Source organism: Anser cygnoides, chromosome 3, assembly GCF_040182565.1.
Source record: "Anser cygnoides isolate HZ-2024a breed goose chromosome 3, Taihu_goose_T2T_genome, whole genome shotgun sequence".
NCBI classification, from domain to species: Eukaryota; Metazoa; Chordata; class Aves; order Anseriformes; family Anatidae; genus Anser; species Anser cygnoides.
The window spans coordinates 85057116-85076556 of NC_089875.1; the positions used below are offsets into that span (position 1 = coordinate 85057116).

The 19441-nt window shown below is 37.1% G+C and overlaps 1 protein-coding gene across 1 annotated transcript in view; it reads left to right on the top strand.

Moving 5' to 3' along the window:
• CEP162 (centrosomal protein 162) overlaps nt 1-19441 on the top strand; it is a 41504-nt gene that overhangs the window by 20247 nt on the left and 1816 nt on the right. The window contains 17 exon segments of the mRNA XM_066994581.1: nt 123-314; nt 471-552; nt 1442-1706; nt 2728-2995; nt 4726-4868; nt 5634-5861; nt 6555-6692; nt 7532-7644; nt 8409-8514; nt 9328-9454; nt 10123-10286; nt 10957-11061; nt 12228-12452; nt 13347-14017; nt 14813-14954; nt 17690-17788; nt 18679-18813. Of these exon segments, the coding sequence (XP_066850682.1) occupies nt 123-314; nt 471-552; nt 1442-1706; nt 2728-2995; nt 4726-4868; nt 5634-5861; nt 6555-6692; nt 7532-7644; nt 8409-8514; nt 9328-9454; nt 10123-10286; nt 10957-11061; nt 12228-12452; nt 13347-14017; nt 14813-14954; nt 17690-17788; nt 18679-18813 (3203 nt within the window).

Here is a 19441-nt window from a genome sequence, read left to right on the forward strand (position 1 = left end):
ACTTGAAAACACTGTTCTCTCCTGATAATAGTCCAGGCTTGTAACTGAAACATGGGTTCTGGTGATATGTTTCCCACGCAGAAAGTCCTGTAGTAGCTCTTAAGGGCTTGCATTTTTCACAGGCACTTCCTATGGACAAACTACCAGTGACATCGAAGCATTACGCCAGGCATATCATCACATTGATCAGTCTTTGGAAGACACTGATGAGCAAAAAATACATGATTCTGCAATGGCAATTTCAAAGTGCTTATTGGAAAGTGTTACACAAAATAATGATATCTATTCAAAAAACGTGTCAACCACTGAATCAGGTAAATACCTTAAAGGAAGGTGTGCATTGTACAAGCATGTGAGTGAACTGGTAATATCTTTAATATTCAATTTATGAAACATTTTTAAATGTTGTCCTTTTTACAAATACATTTTCTAATCTTTTAAAAATATTTTTATTACTTTGCGCTAATTAGACCTACCTACTGTGGAAGAACTGATGAGACCTATTAAAGGAGACTCATATAATGCCAGAAGATTTGATTTGGAACCTGAAAGGTATTTATTTCAGAACGTGTTTTAAGAATTGTAATAAGTCCATTAACTATTTGTGAAAAACAGCTTACAAATGACTCATCTGTCTTTTTCACATTTTTCACTAAGACTGAAATTTTACCGTTTTGCATTGGCATTATGGCATGTTGCTGTGAATTGTACAATGGTTATACAGTTAGTTGCTTTAGACCAGGATGCCCAAACTTTGTTTAGGTGTTAAGCAGCAACATTTGCCAGTCATTTGGATGAGCCTTCCTCGTGCTGACAACTACTACAAATAGGATCTCTGCTTTTTGGGACTTCTGCTCATCGTTCCCCTCCCCTGTCCATGGCTTTCAGCCCACATCCTATCCTAGTTCTCCGATCTCCACAGTCTGGAAAGAGATCACATCTTCTTACACTGCTTATTACTCTCGTAATTCCTACTAACCTATGCTCCATACCTGCTTTTGTTCTACTCCAACTGTTATGCAGAGAAGAAAGCACAGCCATCAGAAATAGGTTTTGCTTAACAAATTATTTTGGGGAGCTTAACACTTTGCAGAAATTATCATTTGTAGTTTTATTAACGCTGACTGCATGCTTGCGGGTGTTCATCTTATAGCCCAGTTTGGTGCCTTCACAAAAGCAGTTACTGCTGGGAAATGTCTCTTGTTTCACAGTGTGAGAGTGAATCTTCAGCCTAGATTCTTTTTTTTTTATATAACTAAATCTGCAAGATTGTTCTTAAAAAGAGCCTAGTGACTCTTTCAAGTTCAAGCAGTCTTTACAGATGTTATATAAAGAGAAAATGGCCCACTTTTTTGAGAGTCGCAGAAAGGCAAAGGGCAAAAATCTTACTATATAGTGAGTAATTTATTATTTATTTATTATTTATTCCTTTTTCTTGTAGTCCTGTGAAACAGACAGGCAGCACAGGAAATGAACTAGTCAATCACTTGCCCTTTAAAGAGCACCAGAATAATACAGTTTGGGAGACAAACTTACTTGAAAAATCTAACAAAGACGAGAGCATCTTTCTGCAGATGGGTGCAAATAAAAGTAACCTTCAGAGGGTGACTGAAAAAGAAATTCAGACCAGTGAAGTTCAGCCTGATGTACTAAATGAAAAGATGGTAGAAGACTGTCTGCTTTCACAAGGCCGCAAAACTAACCAGGTAAGTGGTATCAAATAGATTTTTATTATGTGAAAATACATTCAAAATGTATACGTCTTTAGACTGCCTGTTATTTGATTATGCTCTGATGTCTAGAAATTAAGCTTGTTGCTGTTTTTTCTCGAAACCTTCATGTTATGATTACTATTGTTAGAGATATCCACATCCAGTGGACTTTGGGACTGGCAGGACAGAAAGAATCTTAGCCCAATACATGCGAGGCTGTTGCAGTTCCGTATCCCCACCTCAAGCTAGCAGTGAGTCTGAGCATGTATTCCCATTGAGGGGACTGTGTGAACACACACAAGGCTCAGAATGGAGAGTGTACCCACAGAGTGGATAGTTAGAAATACAGCTCATTAAGAGCGTAGATTAGACTGTTCAGATGTAGGGCTTTTAATCAGGCTAGCGTGGTGACTAGCAAACCAGTCAGCTTCTCTAATCTTGTTTTCTATTTCCCACACTTGTTTCTACCTAATCCATGTGAATCCTTCCTTTCACCTAATTTGCCATTTGTTTAGTTGATTCATTCTGGTGGGCTTCACACAGGGCCAGTAAGCTAATCTTTCCCATTTGCTGTTCCTGAGAGTCAAGGGCTCTGTTTTTAATGATGAGGTTTAGGAGGTTTCTCTACCTGCCTCTGTTTCTATTCCTTGCTTGTTTTCTTTGTTCACTGTGATTTAGCCTTTAGTCAACCTGATAGCTACACGTCTCGGTAAACTGAAGATCCTGTAATATAATAAAACTTCCAGAACAATGAAACAGAACCAGTGCAAATACTTGTTTTATATAAACTTCTGAAGTAGGAAAGCATAATAAATTCTGCAGGATGTCATGCTACTCACTTGGCTAAAATTAAATCTTAAAACTAATTCCCTTGTTTTTTTCTTCCCCTCCCACTCAGTAGTCTTATTGCTGTGTAATTCTGGTAACTGATTCTATGTTTTTCTGGTAGCAAAAGTTGCCTTCAGATCACACTAAACCCTAAATCCTGTTTTTAAATAAATGTGCTCTGTCATAGGCTCTTCAGTCACATTCCACGAAGAATGAAAGATCAGAGTCAATGACAACTAAGCAAATGTTGTACAAGAATAACAGAAGTGCAGCACCTTTACATAAAAAGAAGTCTTCGTATGGTACTCAAGGAGTGGTTAGAAGTTCTGGGTATGGGAAATCCACTTCACACTCAAAACAGTCTTTTCCAGCTACTGAAAGGAAAATGCCAAAAGAAACTTTCAAGAAAAACACTGTGAAAGCCAGAAGTCCTTCAGACAGAGCCAAATCTAAAGGTAATTCTATCTTAAGAGGTCTGAATTTTACTTTTTAGAGCCAGAGAGCTTTGCTGTTCATGCTTCACATCCTCTTTCTCCCCTAGGTTCCACGCGCCCCCCCACCCCCCCCCCCCCCCCCCCCCCCCCCCCAAAAAGTAACGTTTCAAAATGGTGTAGAATCCAAAGCTAAATGTGATTAAGTAATTATTTTTTTTTCTATATTTTTCTGTATATATATCACCACTATATTACTATATTTAGGATTTAGCTATTGTTCACCAGTAAGTCCAAAACAGCTGCTATTCAAAAATGAATCTCTATACGTTACATTTTTAATTACACTAAATGCAAAGATTTGCTAATAGACTAGCTTCTGCACATGATACTGAATTTATATTCTTAGCTTCTTTTTTCATCTTTGTTTTTCTAGAAAACAAAACACTCTAAAATAAATAAATGAATGTCCTCTTTCCTGTTCATGTCTCCTGTTGTAGCACTAAGGAATGAACAATACCTATGTAGTCCTGTAAATGCTGAGCTGCAAGTAGAGGACTTTATTTATTTATTTTTGATGACTGACCTCTTGCTGGAAGGGTTTTCTGAGATAATTCAGCTGGCCATCTTTCACCAGGCCACATTTGCAGTCTCAGAGGCGTGCGAAGATAACTTTTTGGATGCCGAGGTTTTAGCAAACTTCTACCATGTAATGCTTTTGAAAACCCTGCAAGTAGTGTTGGGAAAACCAGTTGAAGATTAAGTTGCCTGCCTTAAAGAGATGCTTCAGTGACAGCTGTCAGACTAAGAGACCTTGTTCCTTACAGCATTGCTGTAGAGCTGGAGATGGTGCAAGTGTACAGGCAGACAGAGGTGATGGAAGTGAGAGACAAGTCCTAAGAAAATGAGGACACTAGCCTCACTCAAACATGCTTTTCTCTCTCTGTCTAAACAATTCTCCCACAGCGGTTTCAGAAGTTACTTTCAAGAGAATGCATTCTGCCTCTGTAGCTAAGAAGAGAAAGGCGTTGAAGCAAACAGTTCCCTAATCATCAGTGCTGAGGGAGCACCTTTGTGAGAGGAGAGTGTGGAAAAAATGTAAAAAGTATTAAATTTGGAAAATGATAATTGCCTGTTTGTTTTTAGGTATGATATTCCTAAGGAGAGCTCTTAGCTTAAATCATTAAAGGCAGAAATGAAGTGGCAGTTGTAGTTAGTACTTGTTTTCCAGAAGACTAAGTTGTGCATAGTTCCATGTATGGTAGTTACTTTCTAGGGGGAGCTTCCTTGGTTTTTACTTTGTGGTCAGGTTGCTACTTGATGCAATAAATAGATATTGCATCTCTTTGTGTGCTACCTGCACTCCAAATTTTGAAAATAACTGTGTCTTACCTTCACCATAGCTTTCAATATGTTTTATTTCTGTATACATAAATAACTGGTCCCTTCCCGAACAGAGAACTGAGGTGAATCTTGTTTCATAAAGGATTTATTATCCAGCTATTTATCCCAGTTGATCTTGTGTTGGTTTGTTTTATTGTTTGTTTGTTTTTTACCTTAAGTACAGAACTGATGCCTGCTACATTTTCTGTAGTGTCTCATTGCTCTGAAGCTTCTATATTTAATTCAAAATACAGGTTGTAGAATGCTTCAATTGCCTGTTAAGGGTTGGATCACGTGAATAGATTTTTTTTTTCAAGGACTTTAAATTCTAAGTTTTAATTTTGTTCTGTTTTCCTTTCTGCCTGATGAAGAAGTCTTATTTGCTACAAGGATAATAAGATCTGCAACAAATGAACCAGCTTCTAAGGAGGCTATTAACAGAGTTATGTCTGGACAATCAGCTGTTCATAATCTTGGGCACCAGGTTGTGGATTCTTGCAGAGAGTATCAGCATGTAAGTAGTAATTAATGATGCTCCTAATTATAGCATGTACAGCTTGGTTTGCAAACCTATTTTGTCAAAACTTTAATAATATTCACAAGATATTGAATAAAAACTTTTTAGTCAAATGCTTGGTTTTGCTTTTAAAATCTGTAAGAATAATACTGATTTTCAGTTGCTTGGATAATTTGGTTGCTTTAGTAATTCAAGGTACTTCAAGTTTTAAAGCTTATTAATTTCTTTTAAAAATATGCTGTAGAATTGGGCATAGTTTAAAATAATTTTGTTTTCTTTCTTAAAAATGTTCTGCTAAGGATCTTAAACAGTACTTGTATTTGTTTTTCTACCTGAGTTACACTGAATATTTAATAGTATGTTTTGACTCCTCTAAGATGACTGAACCTGCAGTACCATGTTGGATTTTCCTTCTTCCTTACAAATTGTATGAAAATGTACTGAATGCCTAAATCATTATTGCTTTTCAAAAAAATGTATAATGGAATACAGTGGCTGTGTAGTGGCTCTCATATGAGAGGTGTTTGTTTCTAGCTGTTCTTTGTTTTGTTTTCCCCATGCATTTTTAGGAAATAAGAAAATAGCTCATTAAAGGAAAAATTTGCGGGATGTTTTGATACTAGAATGGTGTTTTATTTTCCCTTCAAGTATCCTATGTGGTTTCCAAGAGCCAGATAAGCCAGTTAAATAAAATTGATGAGAGTAATTTTCTGTAAACAATCAACTCAGTTTAATGGTTCCCTGAATTTCTCTCTTCACTAGCATTTGCCATTTTCTCCTGTCAAAAGTTGTGAGAGAGAACTATATTTGCTAAGACGAGCACAAGTTGCTGAGGAGGACCTGAACAGAGCTCGTGATTTGATTCAACAGCTAACCAGCACAGTTTCACAAAAGGAGAAAGAAATGGAGACAAAGATACAAGAGTTGAAAACACAGCATGAAAAAGAGCTTTCTCAGTGGGGTCAGGAAAACTATGTTCTTCAGAGCAAGGTACTTTATCACTTTGTATCCTGCTAATATAGAAAATGAGAAACATTACTTCTGAAAGTTGTTATTCTGAAAGCATGTTATTTTAGATGAGTTGTTAATGAGCAGAAAATCCACACATACAAAGCAGTAGTGTATGTGTTCAAATGTTTACCCAGTGCTTCATTTATTACCTATAGGACATGATCTTTTTCTCTATAAACTGTCTTGTCCTGAATTCACTTATTTTGCTATTTTGAGATTTCTGCAGCATTTTTGTTTGTTTGTTTTTCAAAGATTTAACTTGGTCTTATGTGTTTAAAAAATGGGTAAGGGTAATAGATACCACTTGTTGAAAAAGCAGAAAAGTATGATATGTTGAGATACTGTTTGTTTATTTGATGCACATTTCAATGTTGTGTTTTATCTATAAGGCATATTTGCAGGGTTATTTCACTATAACTTCCAGTCTAAGTAAATAAGAATAGAAAAGGGAGGGTATAATTAAAAATAATAAAAATTAAGAATTACCAAAATTTTTATACTTTGTTGCTGTTTTGTATTGCTTCTGTTAAACTCCAATGATAGCATTGGCTCATTGATCTACTTTTATATCTCAATGTGTAGTAACCTATGTATAATATAAAGTGTAGCATTGTAGAGGATTTCATATGACTAACAAATATGCATCAAATCATTTCTATTTCTTTCTGAAAGTTGAGAAGCATGGAAGAGCTGACTAAAGAAAAGAGGTGGATCCATCATACAGCAACAGTTCCTGTCACTGAAGAAAAATTGTCACAAATACAAAAAGAAATTGAAGATCAAGAGGTCATTATTCAAGGTTATCAGCAGGTATACCACACAGCATATCATGTTGTGTTCTGGCCAGTTTCAGAAAGAAAACTATTTAATGGTTACTACTGTTCTGTTGAAAATAGTTACCTTTCTATCTAAAAAGTGAATGAAATTTAGATGTGAAGGGCACAGATAAATTGCACGTTAAGTGTTTTCTACATGTCTAGTTTGAACTAACCTTTTTGCCCCAAATGTAGTAGAAAACGTATACTTACAAGTAATATTGGAAGTCTGTAAGATTCTGTTTTAAGATGTTTTTCACAGAATATGAACAGCTGATTACAAGGAAACCTTGTAAGTGTGCCTGATTTATTACTTAGTCAAGCATAGAAATAGATGAAGCAAGCTTAATGATCCCTTTGAATACTTGCAGCTGTAAAATAAGTTAGTTTAACCAGCTTCCAGCTGGTGCTCAGCAGCATTTCTTAGTATGTTTTGCGTGCAATGTCATCCCATTGTGGCTGTAGGTATGGCAAATCAGTAACTAGTTTTGTTTACAGAGCTGGAGCATGGGCAGGTTGAACTTTGATCTATCATCACTCATCCATGTATGTGCTTTCAGGATATAGTTGGGATAGATTTGCAGAGGAGCTAACCCAGGAGGACTGGTACTCCAGAGTGAGCAGATACTTGGGCAAGATTTTAGAGGTCACTAGATACGACTTCAGCGTAAAGATAATGAAAGTAAATAGCCTTTTTGGAAATTTGGTAATAAACATTTGCTGTTTGCTTCTGTTTCAGTGTTTCAGGAGGGAAACTTGTTTTTGAACTAGGTAGAACAGTAATTTATGAACATTCTTTATCAATTAACATTAGCTTTGTCTGTTTCATCTTAGGAAAATGAGAAGTTATACAAACAAATGAAAGAGCTGCAAATCCAAAACAAAAAAAATGAAGAACAAATGTTTAAGGAAAATCAGTGTTTAATGTCTGAGTTAATAGCCCTAAGGTAAGCTTAATTAAACATCTGACCTAAAGTCTCTAGATTTCTCAGGTGACTTTATTATTTTTGTTTATGAAGAATCACTGCAAAGTCTGTCAGATGCATGTTTTGTGGTGTTTCTTGGATTTGTGATTTTTTTTTTTTCTTTTGAGAAAATTTAGATTTATACTGATTATGGGCATTTAATTCTTGGTATTTTTGCTGATCTTGCAGACCTATGGGAAGACTAGAGGCTTCATTTGAGGAATATTTCAATTGTAAAATTCAAATATTGTTATTCAAATCAGAATGTTTAACACATATACTGCACTTGTTCTGGTATTTCAGCTCTGCTCAAATCTGAATATGTTTTGATACTGTTGTAAGATAGACAGTAGATCAGGAGCCACAAGGGATCCTGGTAGTGGAGGAAACATTAGATTCACAGCACTGTAGGCCCTGTAAGATTCATGTCCTATGTAAGTAACGAGGAGGAAAAAAAAACTGTCAACTGTGTATATTCCTAATCTATAAATCTTTGCCTGGGAGAGGCCCATAGATGAGTTTCATTGATGAAAATACGTTTTCTTTCCTCCTCTCATGTAGCAGATTTCCCCCATACAGGTAAATTTTTTTTGGTATAAGGATGCACTGTGTGGTTGCTTTTTTTTTTTTTTGAGCCTGCATGAATTGACATTTTATAGTACCATTTGGAGGGTTCTGTGTTTTGCTTTCAGTATGCCAAGTCATCACATCGCAAAATTGGCCTTTTTTTTTTTTTTTTTTTTTAGAGAAAAGATAGAAGAAATTAATATCCAGTCACGAATTGTGCAGGATTCTGAACCACCCAGGAATCAAAGTTTCACGGAATTGATTTCAGAACTTCGAGCAGCACAGGTAGGTATATGCCAAGCCTGTTTGTCACATGGGGGGAAAAAAAATCAATATTGTAGGCTAACAATATAAATGAAGAAGGTAGTTGAGCATGCTTCTCTTTTACACTGCTAATTATTTGCCATGCTTCTGAGAATTCGTTTGATACATTTGTAATATACAAGTAATCCCTTTCTCATCAACGCACTCTCACAAGTAGTCCCTTAAAACACAGATTGACTGAAAGTGTGGTGCTTGTGTTTACTGACAGTCCTGAAATACCTTGTGTGAGATGTTGCAGAAAGTAGCAACACTTCTGTAGGTTTCACCTAAGACAAATCCGGAGTACTGTTTATCACTGCTCTCTACCAAGAAGGTTTTAGAAAAGAACGTTGGAGAGAAAATGATCTGTTATAATTTGCTCATCTCACTCTTCTAGTACTCCAGATGCTTCTGTTTTTGAGGGAGAATGTTTTGTACACTTCACATTAAAATGAAAGGCTTCCAAGAGCTTTGGTTGCTCTATGTACTGCAAGAGGAGGGACTGTTATAGTACATACTTGCTCTGATGATCAGGCCAGAAACTAAAAGGAGTTTTGTTTTGTTGTTGTTTTGTTATAAAATGGTTAAGTCAATGATAAGGGAAGCTGGATCTAAAGAGTTTCATAACCAGTGGAATTGTTCCTGGTCCGATACAGCTGACGTTGAGCTCTAGAGACTCTAAGGGCTCCTCTAGTTTCAATACAGCCGTAGTGATTTAATCATTTTATGGTGAAAAACATGTTCATATTGATGTGTATTTAGTTTTCATGTCTTACCATTTTCTCTAAAACTCAGAAGGAAGAAAATAAATTACAAGAAGAGATAAAACGTCTTAAACAAGATAAACAAGCTCTTGAGGTAGACTTGGGGCAAGCAAAGAAAGAGAGAGATTTAGCAAAAGTCCAAATTGCATCTACATCAGGTAAAGCACCTGCGTTTTATTGAGTAATTGTGCTTATTCTTTGCATGACTACACAAATATACAACTAAAACTTGCTTCTCCATATAGTATGACTTTGGAAATGATCTGGATACGTTTGACTAATATTGTCTAAACTTGCAATAGAAGTATACAGTGAAGGAGAGACAACTGTACATTTGGCATTCTATTAGAAAGCCTTTTATTGTATCCAGCCAAACTCTTTATTGCATATTAAGCTTGATTTCTTGCCTGTCTCTCAGTGGACATGGAAATCATACAATTCCACTTTTACGACAACTCTGTTCATAAGAAAAGATTGACTATGTTGCCTTATTCTAGTAGGTAGCATAGAAGAGTAGATCCCACTGGGATTCTGTTTTCAATACATTCTATGGCAAACTGTGAACTACTGACTACTACAATATATGAAATAATTATTATTCTATGGTTTGTTTGTTTGTTTTTTTAAATATTGTTGCATTTAAAGTCCTAATTTGCATCTGATTTTAAAACTTTACTGCAGTGACAGGATTGTCAAACTAGTAAATGTATGAAATGTGCTGAGAAGAATAGTATTGACTGTCCAACACATTCAAATACATTGAATTACGTATTCTTCAACACATAATTACTAATAAAACAATAATAATGGTGTTTTATTCTTGTAGGTGAGAAGTCTTACGAATTTAAAGTTATGGAAGAATCATACAAACAGGAAATTCTTCATTTAAAAAGAAGACTTCAATGGTATGCAGAAAATCAAGATCTTCTAGATAAAGATGCAGCCCGTCTTAAAGATGCAAGAGAAGAAATTGAGAAACTAAAACTAGAGGTGATAAATATTTAGCTTTATTTAAAGTGCTGAAACTTAAAATGATTTCTACTGATGCGTATAATGTAACTTTGTCCTTCATAACGCTCCCACCTTTTTGAAGAAAAACCACATGAAACCTTCATAACCTTTAAATCAAATGTGGATATCTTTATAATCAAAATATGAATTACTGCATATGCAGTCAGAATTGCAAGTGCATATTGCTTAAAACTGTTTTTGCTTGTGTTTGACACACTAATGATACTCCTGGAAACAAAAGTAACGTGACTTAAGACTTGCAAATTTCTTGGCTAAGAAAAACTGACCCTGAATTCATGTACTATAATGTAGTACGTTATATTATTTCATATTAACCAAGCCTGCATACTGGGAGAATGGGAGGAAAGGAAGCAAGTTTACTGGTTTGCAGTCAAGAATTGTTCCCGAGTGAAAGTTTTCTTCTAGATTTCTGTGCCTAGTTTCAGTTTTAGCCCCATGGATCTTAATTGTCTTCAAGAAGCTGTAACTTAGTTTAAAAACATAAAGAAACGATTAGTGTAGAAATAACTATTACCAGTTCTTAAGTTGTAGAACATTTCTATGATTGTTTTTATTTGAAATGCTTACTTTTGTACTACAGGAAAACTTCTCTGAATGTATATTTCAGTTTTTCTCATAAATTGGATAGGTTGAGAAGCTCAGAGCTGAAGCTGGAGACCAGTGTGTGCAACAGAAGAAACGTTTGAAAGACAGAGCAGCAGATGCTAAAAGAATTCAGGACCTTGAGCGACAAGTATGCCATAATATAACTGTGTTTCACTTAACCTTTATTTTAGATAAGGTCACTTACAAGGTTTACTAGCCCTTTCATAAGGGTAAAGCACTGAATGAAGCCCTGTGACAAAGTTATTTTTATACTGTAGAACACTCAACGCAAAAAGCTGCAATTATTTAGTTACAAAGGGCTCTCCTGCTACTGTGTTCTAATAAGCCATTTACCGACAACCCGTTTAAAATCCTTTAATGTTAAATTACTGTTCAGATTTTCTTGGAAAAGAGCAAGAGGGCAAAAGCACATGCAAGCTTCCTGTTTCTCTTCTGAGACTCCCTCTGAATTTAGTAAATCCTTAATATTTTAACCAAGTTGTTTCAAGAGAAGACATTGAAATTCCATTGAGTTCCTACAAAAGCCATGAAAACTGGGAAAATAGAGAACTTAAAATCCATGTTTCTACTGAGGAAAAAGTCAGGAAGAACTGCACCTTCCTCAGTTTTTGGAGGCGGCGGTTGGTTAGCATTTCACTCCAAAATCGTTCAATTTGCTGTGCTGGGGGAGAAGCAGGGATGTAGGAAAAATAGGAAAGAGCCTCTGCAGTATTCTAATGCAAAGAATGCAGAAACCATCTTACCATAGTTTTAAAAAAAATAAATAAATAAAACTTTTTATTAGTCTTGCACACAAGGTTTTAATTTATTTTGGAGTTTGCAATGAAATAAAAAATGACATTTAATCTGTTACTGAGAGAATTTCAATGCTGTTATGAAATCTCTCTGTAGCAGCTAGAAAAGTAGAGTTGAACGTGAAATTGTGAATGGGAAATCCAAAAGAAAAGCAACTATTTGAACGGCATTAAGAGCCTTATACAACTTAAGTGCTAAGAAAATAAATAAAAGGTATTTGACGTAAGACCATCTGATGACCAAATCTATTCTGTTTAAATCTGTGATGTTGTATAAGAAGTCAGTTACTAAGAGATGTTTACAGACAAGCAAGACTCATCAGTAACAAATGTAAACAATGCAAAAAAAATCATTATAACAAAAATTCTCAAAACACATCTTCTCGTTCTTATCACAGCTTAAATGGATCTTGTTTGTCAATGTTCTGTCACTTATTTCAGTTCATTTTTCACTAGAACTTTCTTCTTTTTGACTTCTGACTTAATTTTCTTCTGGTAGATCAGAGAAATGGAAGGCATTCTAAAAAGAAGGTATCCAAATTCTTTGCCTGCTTTGATGTTCGCTGCTGCTGCTGCTGAGAAAACTAACGATCTTTCAGCTAAAACAAACACAATTGATTTTTTGGAGAGAAGAATAAAAAAGTTAGAAACAGAACTTGAGGGTAAAGATGATGAAGCTAAAAAAAGTCTCCGTGCCATGGAACAACAGTTTCAAAAAATAAAGGTAAAAGATGGATGCTTGTTGAGTAGTCTGCTCCACAAGTAACAGTCATAAGGCTATTGGGGTCTGCCACAGACCAGTGGTGAAAACTGAAGGCCAAGAACACAGTGAAAAAAATATTAAAAGAATTTATTGCTAGAACTTCAGCAATTTGGGCATCTAAAATGTAAAGAGCATTTAAAATTGTTAGGGTACTATCAAAACTGAGAGGACAAGTTCCTGGGGCATAATAACTTAGTTCTTACAACTATGTGGATATCATCCTGTGGGTCAGAGCTGCTGCTTACCTACTTCCTTGCTGCACGCACAGCAGGTTGTGGTTTCCTTCTGCAGGGAACACTAAACGTTCTGTCCAAAATCTATATGATAGCAACTCTTTAAGATTTGTGTTACGAAACACCGAAATTTGGCATTTTACTTCACAGAAAGGTAAGCTTCACAGGTTCTTAATTAGCAGGAAAATTGTACTTCACATCTTAAAAATTATGTTTGCAAGCATGGCAAACAATGGTAGATTTTAACAAAAATAAAAATTTCTTGACATATTATGATATTATTTGTCCAAGTTGTTTACACCTGAACAGAACAAAATTACATGAAAAATGGTTTCTTGTCCATTTAATTTTCTTTCCAATAGCAACTCTGTTCACTGTGAGTAGATGAATTTGTCGTAAATGTCTTGAGTAATTCTGTTCTACATCAGACTTAGCTTTGCTTCACATTTTTTTCATTAATTTCTGAACTGTTTGAGTAGTGTTGTTAGTAACACTGTGTATCCTGTCTTAAAAATCTTGCGTCAGACACGCAAGAACTTTAAAGAGTAATAGAAAGAGGTATTCATAAATGTACAGTTAAAGAAACTACTCCCCCCCACACCTTCTCCCACCCCTACTCCAGATACAGTATGAGCAAAGACTTGCAGAGCTTGAGCAGCTGCTTGCCTACAAATTCATGAGTGAATTGCCAAAACCGAATGTTGATAAAGCCAATTCTACCAAACTTGAAGAGGAGCTTCAGAATCTGAAGAAGAGCCATCAGATCACCGTTAAAAACCTCGAGACAGAAATTGAAAACCTCAAGAGTCAAAATTCCGAATTAAAACTCAGAAGTAAAAAGGATAACAAAGACTTAAAATTAACAGATTCTCAAATGAAAGAAGGTAACACAAAAGACAGACTGTTAAAACTAAATCAAGAACTGGTCACAAAAAATAAAGAAATAAGAGACCTTACAAAGACTGTAGAGAAACTTCAAAAAGAAAGGATGATGATGTTGTCTGATAATAATTTGAGAAATAAAACTGATAATAAGGAAAATTCTCAAGAGATCTTGAAAAAGAATACCTTAGCAACAGATAAAAGGAATTCCAGCAACAGTGAACCCTTTCTGGGCATTTTTCATGATGACAGAATATACCAACCTCATACCTTTTCTGATCCTAATATCTCGGAAGTTCTGCAAGAAAATGCACAGTTGAAAGAGGAGCTAGAAAAACTGTCTCTAGAAATGAACCAGCAGAGGGTGAAGTCTCAAGCAACGCTGGCTTATTCTGAAAATAATATACGAAGGTAAATGCTCAACATGTTCCTTTAAAAACCTTGTTAATGATGGGTGATGCAGGATCAAAATGACACGTCAGCCACGTGTGAAGCCAGGTTATACTTGACCATCATTCTCTGTAAATTTCATTTTTGCTGTTTGATTTTTCACAGCAGTGTACAGACACAATTATTCCTGCAGGAAAACCTATCTCAATCCTTTTTCAGTACTACAGTTTGTCATGGTTCTGAGTACAAAAGATCTCAGTATAAATCATTGTATCATAAATGCTTTGTGTTGCATAGTATTAATGTTTGGTACATATTTTGGTACTTTGCCTCAAACTGAGGCATGCTTTCACTGGGAGTCACTTGACCAACAGTAGAAACTTTACACTTCACATAGTTTCCCTTAGCTCCCTTCATACTCAAGGTAGAGGTAATAAGCACGTTTAGGTAGCAACCCATTTTATTCTAAAATAAATACCTGAAATAGCACAGCTAAATTGTGATTTAACAGCATCTATTTTCTCTCCCTTGATTTTTATAAGAGGAGCCTAAAAAGGTGATTGGCTGTGTTTTCAGTATTCTAGCTGCCTCTAGTTAAATGAAAGACATAGCTAACATTGTAGGTTTCCCACCCTCTCATCTCTCCAAAGTGGTGGAAGTACTGGTGGTGGTGCCTCTTGCAAAGTATTATGAAATATCTAAGATGTGCTACCTTTAACATTTTTTTCGTATTTTGTGTTCAAATGAGAAAATTCACTGCATTTCTGAAGAACTGTCTAGCTGCTTTACTACATGTTTTGTTCTTCTCTTGTCCAGGATACAGGAAGACACAGCAGAATACATTGCATCTCTGAAAGCTTCCCATCAGAGAGAAGTAGAGAACATCCTTTGTCAGTACGCAAAGGAGCATTCTGCTTCCAAAGTAGCTGAACTTAACAGCAGAATTTCAACACAAGAGGTAAGATACAGTAGATACATTCATTACACATAGCAATCTAGAAACAAATAACTTCAACAGGTATCTGTAACTTTTATTTCCCTTTTAAGTAGGATGTATTGTTTCAGAAATGGGCCTGTGCCACTGTATTCACAGAATCGCAATGGGTGAGGCTGGAAGGGACTTCTGGAAGTCATCTGGTCCAACCACCTGCTCAAGCAGGGACACCCAGGGCAGGTTGCCCAGGGCCATGTCCAGGTGACTTTTGAAGATCTCCAAGGATGGAGATTCCACCACCTCTCTGAGCATCCTGTGCCAGTGCTCAGTCACCTGCACACTAAAGAAGCCTTTCTTGACACTTAAAGGGAACCTCCTGTCTTTGAGGTTGTGGCCACTGCTTCTTGTCCTGCCACTGTGCACTGCTGTGCCAGAGCCTGGCTCTCTCTTCTGCACACCTTCCCTTCAGGTGTTTATATACATTGATAAGATGCTCTGAGCCTCCTCCAGGCTGAACAGTCTCAGCTCTCAGCCTTTCCTTATTACAGAGATGCTGCAGTCCCTTCATCATCTTTAGTTGCCCTTTGCAGGACTCTCTCCAGTCTGTCCAGGTCTCTTGCACTGGGGAGCCCACAGCTGGATACAGCATTCCAGGTGTGGCTTTACCACTGCTGAGCAGAGGGGAAAGGATCACCTCCATTGACCTGTTGGCAACACTCCTTCTAATGCCCTCCAGGACACCATTAGTATTTTATTTAACTTGGTGTCTACCAGGACCCCCAGATCACTTTTTGCAAAGCTGCTTTCCAGCTGACCGGCCCCCAACATGTACTGGTGCTTGGGGTTGTTCCTCTCCTGTAGACAGGACTGCGTAAGTCCCTTCATGGAGGGTCCTCTTGGCCCATTTCTCCAGCCTGTCCAGGTCACTCAATGACAGCGTAGCCATCAGCCACTCCCAGTTCTATATCCCATCAGAAAACCGGTGGACAATACACTCTATTCCACCATCCAGGTCACTGATGAAGATGTTGAGCAGGACTGGACCCACTATTTATCCCAGGGGTACACCTTAGTTACCGGTCTCCAACTAGTCTTCATTCCACTAATTACTGCCCTCTGGGCCTAGCCATTCAGTCAGTTCTCAATCTCCCTAGCTGTCTGCTCATCCAGACCTTACTTCATCAGCTTTTCTATGACGGTCTTATAGGAGACAGTGTTGAAAGCCATACTGAAGTCAAGGTAGACAATATCCACAGTTCTCCCCTCAAGCTAGTTGTTTCATCATAGAGCATTATCGGGTTGGTCAAGCATGGCTTCCCATTTTTGAGTCCATGCTCACTACTAGCAATCACTTTCTTGTTTTTCATGTGCTTGCAAATGGTTTACAGGATTAGTTGCTCTGTCACCTCCCCAGGGATCAAGTTGTGAGGCCAACCGGCCTGTAGTTCCCTGGGTCTTCCGTCTTGTTCTTTTAAAGGAAGAAGTGACGCTTGCACTCAGCACTCACGGTAGCACCCCATCAGGGTCCATGGGTTTCTGTATGTCCAGTTTGCGTAATTATTCTCTAACCTGATCCTCTTCCACCAAGCGTACATCTTCCTTGCTCCAGACTTGCCCCCTAGTCTCTGCAGCCTTGCATTCCCGGAGGCTAGTCTAGCTAGGAAAGACAAAGGCAAGGAAGTCACTCAGTACCTCAGCCTTTTCCTGTTCTGTATCACTAGGGTGCCTGACCCACTCAGCAGCAGGACCACATATTCCCTAGCCTTCTGTTTGCCACTTACATACTTACCGAAGCTCTTTGCCTTTGTTAGTCCCACCAGTTTCAATTCCAAGTGGGCTTAGGCTTCCTTATTCACATCGCTGCATATTTGGATAGTGTCTCCATATTCCTCCAAAGTTACCAGTCCCTGCTTCCACCTCCTGTATGCTTCCTTTTTGCATTGAGTTAGGCAAGGAGCTACTTGTTTGTCCATGCAGACCTGCTGATGTTTGACTTGCTGCTTATTGGGGTGGACTGTCCTCATGCTTGGAGGAGGGTCCTTGGCTATCAACCAGTTTTCTTGGGCCCCCCTTCCCTCCAGGGCCCAATCCTTTAGACTCATCCGAAAACATCCCTTCAGAGGCCAAGGCCCGCTCTCGTGAAGTCCAGGATTGTTACCTTGCTTTTTGCCATTCCCTGGTGGATCCTGAATTCCACCATCTCGTGGCCCTTGCGGCCAAGGTTGTATTTGGCCTTCGCATCCCCAGTGAGTCCTTCCTTGTTTGTGAGTTTGATGCCCAGCAGAGGATCTCTTCTAATTAGATCCTCTCTCACCCGGGTCAGGAAGTTGTCACTGATGCTCTCCAGGCACCTTCTGGGTCACTTATGCTGTGAAGCCGATATTGGGGTGAGTGTTGTCCAAGAGGATCTAGGTCTCCAATTATATTTGTGCAATAAGATTTAGGGAGAAAATGCCTACGGTATGAAGGTAGGAAGCATTAATGGATTCAGATTCTCTCTCAATATTTTTTTTAACTGAGGGAAGTAAACTGAAGAATGAAATTTGTTTTTGCATACTGTATATGTACATGTGTGCTGTGTAACAGTTCAGGTAATTTTAGAGTCAACAGTAGTTTTTAATATATGCATTGCTTGTAACTGCAGTACTACAACACTGTGATTATATTTCTGGTGTATTTTTCCTGTATAGGTTTTCATATGTTGTCATGAGAATTTGTTAGTTAGACCACGATACTTGGTCTTTTTTTTTTTTTTGTAGATATTAATAAAACATCTCCAAGAACAAATCAGTGAACACCAGAGACATCAGGAAGCCCTTCTAGTTTCACAAATGCGAGAGGAACTCCTACAAAAAGAGGTATATTTAAATTTGGATTCAGGGTACATTACAAAATTGTTTTCTTTTTCATCCTTGTAATGAAATACCTCAAGTAATATATAGTAAAATGAGCCTTAGAAACAGTATCTTTAACAGTATCTCCTACACCAATTATATCTGAGAATGCAATTTATTTATTTTTTGAAGAGGGTTAGTGCTCAGATATTGGATAAGGGGACCTAAGGTTTATGATAAAAGACTGTATAACACTTTCACTTTAGTTTACTCATACACATTAAGAAAGTGAACAAAAAACCTTAGTATGTTAAAAGAAAAAATATCAAGTTGAAATAGGAAAAGAATAAGAATAAAGCAATAGAGCTTTATAAGAAAACATACCTAAATTTCTGGAGGCTTTGGAAAATCAATTGCAAGTCATCGGCTGAGCTGATTTGACCTGCCGGTTATTAGACCAAAGGGGTTTGATCGTGTGCGTTAGCAGCATGTTTTTTCTTAATTTATTCCTTAGAAATGAGTTTCACTGATGCATTTTATATTTGATCTTTATCCAGTGTGTATGAGGAGAAGAGAGTGTGAGAAAGTTTTAATCATATTATCTATTAATTTTTTAGTATATTTAGAAGTATAAAAATTGACTGTGAATAATCATGACTCATTACAAACAGGATTGGATTTATCAAAAAAGGACTAGACTTTCTTATCTTTAGGCCACTTCATACAAATGAAAGATAAAGTCCCTGAGCCCCTGTTTAAGCTTTCAAATAAAGGAGAGATTTCTCTTTTAAGTCTTCCCTTCTACAGCTTTTGAATAGAGTCATTAAACAACACAAATACACTTTGAAAGGCATCTGTTGTTATCACAGTGTTAAATACTGTATAAAATCTTCATCAATTATCTGAAATTTTAGGTGGCAAAATTGTTGGAAGAACTGAGAGAGGCAAAGGAGAGCCAGAGTCCCGAAATGAAGCATTTCTTGTGTCTGGAAAAGAAAATCAAGCATATAGAGACCAGACATGCAGAAAGAGAGCAAGAACTTCAAAAGGTACACCACAGCATATTCTGCATTTACTGCTCGAGGGCAATTTATTGTTTGAACTGTAACTTTATGGTATGTGCACGGGCTCATATACCCCATAGTGGAGATGGGGGCAACTATTTTTTGATACAGTCGTGGTTTGGTCTGCTGATGCAATTAATGTGGTGCTAGTCAGCAATTCCTTGCTTCAGTTACACCATGAAAGCTGGCCATTGAAAATGTGACAAGAGTTTGTAATTTAGTTTATTAAGATGTGATACATTCCTCAACTAAACTCTTAATTTTACTATCTAGTCCTAGAAGTCCCCTTCAGGAAAGCTGCATATGAAAGTAGAGAAACATCCTGCAGCTGTCCATTACATTTACAACCCTAAACAACAACAACAAAAAACCCTTTATCATTTACACACTAAAAATTCTGGGTAATTGTCTAATGTTTGTTTGACAGTTAGCTCTTTGACACAGCTCCTTGTGTCTGACACTTGTATCACCTGAATGGGCAAAACAGTTCTGCTTTTTGTTGTTTTGTTTTTCAATTTTATGTCATAGCCTCCAACCTGATCTCTCTGTCTGGGGGGAGCTGCTATCATCTGGAGACTGTTTTCTAGTCCATGTAAATTTCTCAACACTTCCA